The sequence below is a fragment of the Ixodes scapularis genome, unplaced genomic scaffold, assembly GCF_016920785.2.
Source record: "Ixodes scapularis isolate PalLabHiFi unplaced genomic scaffold, ASM1692078v2 PGA_scaffold3__209_contigs__length_174095766, whole genome shotgun sequence".
NCBI classification, from domain to species: Eukaryota; Metazoa; Arthropoda; class Arachnida; order Ixodida; family Ixodidae; genus Ixodes; species Ixodes scapularis.
In genome coordinates, this window is record NW_024609868.1 from 143,030,959 (window position 1) to 143,038,932 (window position 7,974).

General features: G+C 54.9%; 1 protein-coding gene across 1 annotated transcript; it reads left to right on the top strand.

Annotated features, from left to right (window-relative positions):
• The first annotated feature begins 2,106 nt into the window (after positions 1-2,106).
• On the top strand, positions 2,107-2,808 carry LOC120850138 (transcription elongation regulator 1-like). Its single transcript, XM_040222535.1, has one exon. It carries the CDS (start codon positions 2,107-2,109, stop codon positions 2,806-2,808), a length of 702 nt encoding a protein of 233 aa, XP_040078469.1.
• Positions 2,809-7,974: the final 5,166 nt, after the last annotated feature.

Genomic DNA, 7,974 nt, shown 5'->3' on the forward strand with positions numbered 1-7,974 from the left:
GAGGGAGGGGCGTCCTCGGAATGAACCACCCGATCAGGCCACAGCACTCTATTCAACCACACGATTTCGCGCGCTCTGGAAAGAGCGCTCGAGAGCGCGCAGGAAGAACCACGCGAATTCGCCAATAGACAGGTGGTGAAACGAGAGCCGAATGAGCGACCGGATTGTGTCCCCCTCGGTTTTCTCTTTTTCTGTGGCGCCATCTATATTGAGCACCGCGAACTCTCACTCCAGGTGGGCGAACGCTGGCGACCGGTTAAACTGATGGAAAAGGTTTCTCGTGGATTTTCAATGGAGGACTGTCGTGCTCTCAGTTTATTTTGCGCACTCTCCCATAGAGTTCCATGCGAATTCGATTCCAATTTTTTTCTTCTCGCCGCAGCGCCATCTGTCGCAAATCGGGGGTACCCGCAAGCCACCCGCAAGCAGACGAGTACACAATCCGGTCACGGCGCTGCGGTAGGTTTCTACGGGCCGTTTCCCCACCTGTCTATCTTACACCCTGATCGAGTGCATGCACGCGTGGAATGCGGGCGCTGAAACGAACTTGGGGAGTGCAATCACTCGTGGAGTGCAGGCCGAAACGAACCCGCTCCACGGTGCGAGTTGGCATGCGTGGGCACGAGTGCAGTGAAATGAACTCGCTATAAGGAGAAGACGTCTAAGTGAGCGCCACGTATGTTATTCGCTCCTCCGATTCAGCGCTACTTAGCTCGTTTATTTCGTCACCCGAGATTCACAATCAACAACAAATGATTGCTCTTGTCGTCAGGACCACGGAACATCTACATATGAGCAAGTAGGTCCTCCCGGAATTTCATTTTCGGCCCTTTGAAAATCCGAACCGGGACGCACCTGCTAGGCCTAACCGAAGATAGGATTGGCCAAGTCTATGCGGCGGGCCGCTCAGCCTGACCACGCCTAGGGTCAGCAACTTCAGGTCCCGTCCTGCCCTTGACGGACCCTGCGCCGCCCGAAATGACCTCTCTATCGTCTTCGGACGAATGCAGCACCGACCCAGAAGAAAATTCCGGGTCCCAAACCCCTTCTAAGACGACATGCGTCGCCCAACCCATGGAACATGACTCGGCCCCGCAAAGCTCAGGTGACTACACATGGACCGACGTAGTCAACCGACGGGTAAAGAAGCAGAAACGTATCGCGGAACGTGCCGCGGCCGCCGCCCAGGCTGTGGCACAACAATCCCAACCCCCGAAACCGACTGGGAGGCCCGGACGAGCCGGCAAGACCCATCCAACACACCGGCTGCCGCCGCTACCCGTGAATGACCACAAGGTCATTGTACGGCCTAGGGACGGCCTCAATTTCACAGTATGGAGCGCCGAACAAGTCGCTATGGCCTTCATAGACGCAGCCCAGCTCATTGCAGCGGAGATCGACACGGTCAAGATCCGAATACGCCGCGACCAGAATCTCGTCGTGGTCAGCACCCCTGAGCCCGAGGTAGCGGTCAGGGTGCAAGAGCTTCCCGCTATCACAATCAACGGCCGCCAATACGAAATCCTTGCTTACATCGCTTTGCCAGATAATTCATGCCGGGGAGTGATCATGGGTTTGGATTCGAGACCGACGTCCGAGATTCTTTCTACGAGAATACGAGCGCAGGGAGTCAAGGTCCTATGCGCACGGATGATGGGCCAAACAAACACGGCCATTATCAACTTTGAGGGACTGAAGGTTCCCTACTACGTGTACTTCAGGGGCGCCGAATACCGGTGCCTACCACACCGACCCCGAGAATAAATATGCACCGCCTGCTTGGGCCTGGGACACCTCGTGGATGTTTGCCCACATCCCGAGGAGAACAAATGCTGCAGATGCGGCAAACCCGGAACAGCGGACCAAGAGCACGACTGCAACGAAAAATGTGTCAACTGCGGTGGGTCGCATCCAGCCACCGACCCAAAGTGTCCGGCAAGACAGCGGGGGCCTCTCAACAAGGCTCACGTTCGTCGCCAGCTAAACCGCCAAACTCCAGTACAACGCAGGCCTCTGACGGGACTGTTAGGACCGCGTCAGAAGCCATCTGCGGCGTCAACCAAGGTAGACCACCCGCAACCCAGACCACGGCCGAGCCACAACCCAATGGTGCGCGAGGAATTCGCGTCCATCACGGATCCCACACCTGCGGAAGCAGCTGCGATGGTACAAGGACCGGCGCCGAACCCTAAGAAGCGGAACCGAAATCCCCCTGAATCACCAGGTCAACCACCCGCCGTCCCGGCAGCTGAGCTCTCCGATCCCAGCGAGCCCGCGAGTAAAGTAAGGTTGACGGAGCCGCACCCCTTTAAACCCACACCTTCCCTCACACCGCCACCCTCCACACCCCCTGAACCCAGCCCCACATCAGAATGCGAGCTTACCCCCCTAAAGGTACAAGCGACGTCAGACCAAACCCTAGAAAAGCTCAGAGAAGAATCCAACGCCAAGTTGAAGGCGCTCCAAGCAGAGATGATGGGTGAGCTTGACAGGCGAGTCTGTGAGCTGGCCAAGGTCATCCACAATGACGTACAAGCTCAGATGCGTAGCTTTGCGGAAGAAATCATCTCACAACAAGAGTCTCGCTTCCAGCAGATCATACAACCCCTCATCCAGCCCTTGATGAAGCAGGTGGCGGAACTCACAGCTCAGTTGCGCCAAGTCGCGCAATCCAGAATCACGGTCCCCATTCCCAACGAGTCCGTGGTCGCCATCACAAGCAACACCGCACCCACACCAACAACGGTCAACGCGAAAATCCTGCCCAACCCCACGACCCAGGAGCCCCCTGGCACACCTCAGATCTAATATGGCAAGCCAGAAACCGACAGCCCATTCATCATCAACCCTAACCCCGTCCGAGAAACACACAACACCAATCTGGCAATGGAATTGTAGAGGGTACAGGCGCAAGCGCGGCGCTCTCATGCATTACATCGGCACAAGAGACTTTGCACCGGATATTATCGCACTACAAGAGCCAAACTGTCCTCCGAGCCTCTCTGGATATACAATGTTCATGCAAATGGATAGCGGCCCGGAGGCTACACTGTACAGAGCGGCAACCCTCGTCGCAAAACACATCTCCGTCATAAACCATTCCTTCAAGCAGCATAGACATATACCCCACACATTACTCGAAACCCTACCCAAGAAAAAGACGCTCCCCAGCCTCTTCGTGCTCAACGTCTATAGCTCCCCAAGCCAGAAGGCCGATGACTTCAGAGCCCTCTTCCACGATGCGATCCAAGTTGTTCAGCCCCGAACAAACTCCCTAGTGATCGTGGGCGACTTCAATGCGGCCCACCCGACCTGGGGATATGTGAAGGAGAACCCCAAGGGACGCAGGTTAGCACAAGCTATCGCCAACAATCACCTTACCATCATGACAGAACCGGAACACCCCACAAGAATGGGCAACAGCGTTAATCGCGACACGTGCCCAGACTTAACCCTAGTCCGCACGCAGACCTCGTGTAGCTGGTCCAACCTGGACGAAACGCTGGGAAGTGACCACTACATCCTGGAGACCGAGATGTGCGATGGAGGCCGTAGAACACGAAAGCTTCGACCCGCTCGACTCACGAACTGGGACCAGTTCAGACAACAGCGAGGGAGCACCGAGAGCGGAGACATTACCTCCATCCAGGAGTGGACCCAACGGCTCCATGAAGACATTGATCGAGCAACCAAGAAAGTCAATACTACCATCGACACCCCAGCGATAGACCCCCATCTCCTCCACATGTGGGACGCCCGGCGAGGACTCACCAAGCGGTGGAAGACGCAGAGATTCAACCGCAAGCTGCGACTGCGCATCGCCGAGCTCAACCAAAAGGCGGAAGACTACGCAACCACCTTGGCGGAAGGCAATTGGAACCAACTATGCCACGGGCTGCGTGGTACGCTTGGGACCGCTAAGACTTGGGCAATGCTCCGATCCTTGCTGGACCCATCGCGCTCCAAGACCGAGACATCCAAGGCCGTGACCAAACTTCTGCACGGACTGCAGCGGGACGAAGCCTCCATCGTGAAGGAACTAGAATCCCGAAACCTCGCAGCCGGCCCACGCCCCGACTATGCAGAGTACTCCTACACGGAAGAGCCGAGCCAGCTAGACGCGGACTTCACCGAATCGGAGATACAAGCTGTCCTCACCAAGCTTACGCGCACCACAACCCCGGGGAAAGACGGAGTCACATACAAAATGCTGCACAACCTCGACGACGCTTCCATTACGGCGCTCACCCGATATTTCAACGAGGTCTGGAGGACAGGAAGAATCCCGGAGGAATGGAAACACGCGGACATTACACTTATCCCTAAGCCTGGCAAGCCACTAGGACTTCAAAACCTACGACCCATTTCGCTTACGTCTTGTGTGGGGAAGCTCATGGAGCACGTCGTCTTGTCACGACTACAACCATATCTCGAGGAACAAGAGTACTTTGCGGACACCATGTATGGATTTCGACCACGTTTCTCCACACAAGATGTCCTCCTCCAACTAAAGGAAGAGGTCCTGGACTTTCAAAGCCAAGCCCAGGCGAGGGTGGTGCTAGCCATCGACCTCAAGGGGGCTTTCGATAATGTCTCGCACGATGCTATTCTACGCAACCTCACCGAGACCCACTGCGGTACAAGGGCATACAACTATGTGCGATCCTTTCTTATGGATCGAACCGCCACCCTGGGGATTGGTGACATCCGCTCGGACCCCATTCGTCTAACAGGACGAGGGACACCTCAGGGATCAGTTGTATCGCCCTTGCTGTTCAACGTGGCAATGGCAGGCCTCCCGCACAAACTCAACAAAATCCCGCACTTCCGACACGCCCTCTACGCCGACGATATCACGGTGTGGACTACCACAGGGTCGGAGGGAGAAATCCAGAACAGACTGCAAGAAGCAGTCAACGTCACCCAAGACTACGCTGGAGCGGCAGGGCTAACCTGCGCAAGTGAAAAATCCGAGCTCCTGGTGATCCGAAAACGCTCAGTACTGAACAAACACGCGCCGACCATCGACCTTACGCTAGGAAATACACCTATACCCCGGGTAGAGCGCCTACGTATCCTTGGCATGTACCTCCAAAACCACGGCGGAGCACGACACACCGTGGAGCTCCTGCGCAGACAAGCCGACCAAATAGCCCACCTCATCCGACGGGTGTCTAATCGGAAAGGGGGGCTCAGTGAACAGGATACGCTGCGAATCTATCAAGCCCTCATTGTGAGCCGGTTCACATATCATGTGCCCTTTCACAACTTCACGATCACCGAAATGGAGTGGCTAAACACCTCGCTCCGCAAGGCGATCAAGACAGCCCTTGGTCTACCAATAAGTACGTCAACGAAGCGACTCCTGATGCTGGGGGTCCACAACACGGTGGAAGAGCTAGTCGAAGCGCAAAAAACAGGACAGCTCACACGCCTCAGCGCCACCCGAACCGGCCGAGCAACGCTGCGCAGACTTGGCTACACCAATCTCACGCAGGAAGAACCAGCCGCCCCAGTGCGCCTGAAACCGGATATCCTGAACCGCGTACAGGCGGCACCTATCCCTAAAAACATGCACCCAGACCTCCACACAGGGCGGAGAGAGGCCAGGATCCGGGCCTTAGAGAAAGTCTACGGCCCAGACCCACAAACATGGTACACAGATGCTGCTCTCCACAGGGAAAGAGCCGGAGCAGCAACCATCGCAGTGACAGACAGAGACGGCACCTGCTACAGCACGGGCTCCATCTCAAACATCACATCAATCCAGGAGGCGGAGGAGATGGCCATAGCGCTGGCCATCTCACACGCAATCCCACGCAGAGACACCACCGACCTCAAGCATAAGATAATTATCGTCACCGACTCGCAAGCAGCGAGCAGAGCGTTTGCGGGCAACACCCTCTACCCACGGACAGCACATCTCATCAACGCCATAAGAACCGAATGGTTACAAATACCGGTCATCCGGATCATCTGGACCCCTGCACATCTGGGCTTATCCGGCAACGAAAGTGCTCACGCACTAGCCCGAGCGGTAGTGACAAACCGGGCTTTGTCGGATGGGATCAGGATACAGCGGGACCCAGAGCCAAACACACCCGCGGACTCCCAGTCCCTCCGCACTCCAACCGACGCACACCTTAACACCTACCACCTGGTAACAGAATACTACCGAACAACCCGCCGGGTCCTGCCCCCTCCGCATCGTGCGCTATCCCGGGCAGAGGCAGCGGACTGGCGACAACTTCAAACGTTTACGTTCCCTAACCTCCACCAGCGACATCTCTGGTTCCCCAACCGGTACCCAGGCACCTGTCCGGGATGTGGCAGCGATCACCCTAACCTGTACCACTCCATCTGGGAATGCCGTCACCCCCTCGGTGAAGGTATCACCCCCATTCCTTCCCCCACCTTTTCCTCCTGGGAGGCGGCCCTTTCCGGCACAGAGCTCGATGACCAGCAGCGACTGGTTGAGCGAGCCCGCCGAATCTGGGCGGCCAACGGAGCCCTGGACTAAGGGCACCGACCAGAGACCGCAAGGTCCTTTCACTTTATCAATTAATAAAGTTTACGATGATGATGATGATGATATAAGTCTTCTCGTCGTCAGCACTGCATTGTTAAACGGAGGCAACCGATACCCAGTTACATCTTACCTTTGCTATTCCTCGAGTCACAATTCCTTCGTCAACCGCACATCACGGAAGGAATGGTAACCCAGTTCGCGGAAACCAAAAGCCGCTCTCAAAAAAACTACTGTAAACGACTTAATTTTCGCTGGCTAAAAGTTTCGCGAATCGGGCCAAAGCTGACATTTTGAAATGATTCGCGGGTTCTAATTTTCGCGAATCGAGTGTAGCTTCCGTAGCGTATTGCCCGAATTGTTCGCGGGACGCATTTTTCGCGAATTGTTGGCGATTCGCGAAATTCGCAAAAATTTTGTCGTTTACAGTAACTCGAAGCCGCTGTTGCATGAAAATAGGTTGCACGTTACCAGAATTATCGCGTAGCGTGAAATCAGGTTTAATCGCTTGCCACCAGATGGCAGGGTCAAGCAGAGTAATTGCAAGTAGCTAGGCTAGGTGGCGCTAGGTGCCGCCCAAATTCATGTTCTACAAAATATTTTCATTTGATGACGTCACCATTTCCCTTCGGGATCTTCGGGAACATTTATCATACACATGTAGACACACTACGCATGCTGCAAGCTGAACACATACATTGAGCGCATACACATACAGGCACATACAAACATCAATACAGAGCACACTAACCCGATCACTACTTCCGAGCTCTGCGTTTCCGTCTTTTATACTGGTCGTTTTGAACGCACGGAATTTCTCGGTGACCGCCTAAGCAATAAAAAATATCCCCAGCATGTTGATTTTTTTTCCAGCAATCCAGCTCCGAGAGTATTTTGAACGGCTCAGGGTGTGAATCTTTTAGTAAAAAGTAAACGCTCATGCCGTAATTATTTGAAAGCCAATAAATCAAGCCGCTCCAATGCGGTTCGAAGCCATGCGTTTGCTTCCCGCACGGCACGTCGTAGCCAGTATGTCTATTGTAGTGTTTGTTTTTCTATTTGTGGTGTTCGCGCACGGCTGCAATTGCCGTCTTGAATTAATCTCTGTAGAGCGGATATTCCCTCAGCTGAAACAGATGCTTCACGGGCAGAGAAATCACTTTTCGATCAACTTGAATGCAGTCAAAGCCGCGACTTGTGGCAGGTGTTAAGGCTGCGGTCCCACGGCAGCCATCTTGAACAAGGCGTTAGTTCAACCAATAGATGGCGACACGCACCCGTGGGGTGGCCGAAACATTGGTTCACAGTGGGATGGCTCGAGCACCATCACGTTCCCCTCGTGGCCTTGCTCGCGCCGCTGCCAGCTGTGCTCAGCTAGCTCAAGTAGCGTGGCCCAGCAAACGGATGTATGCGAGAATGTCAGGCTGGGTATAAATTGTTCTCTGATA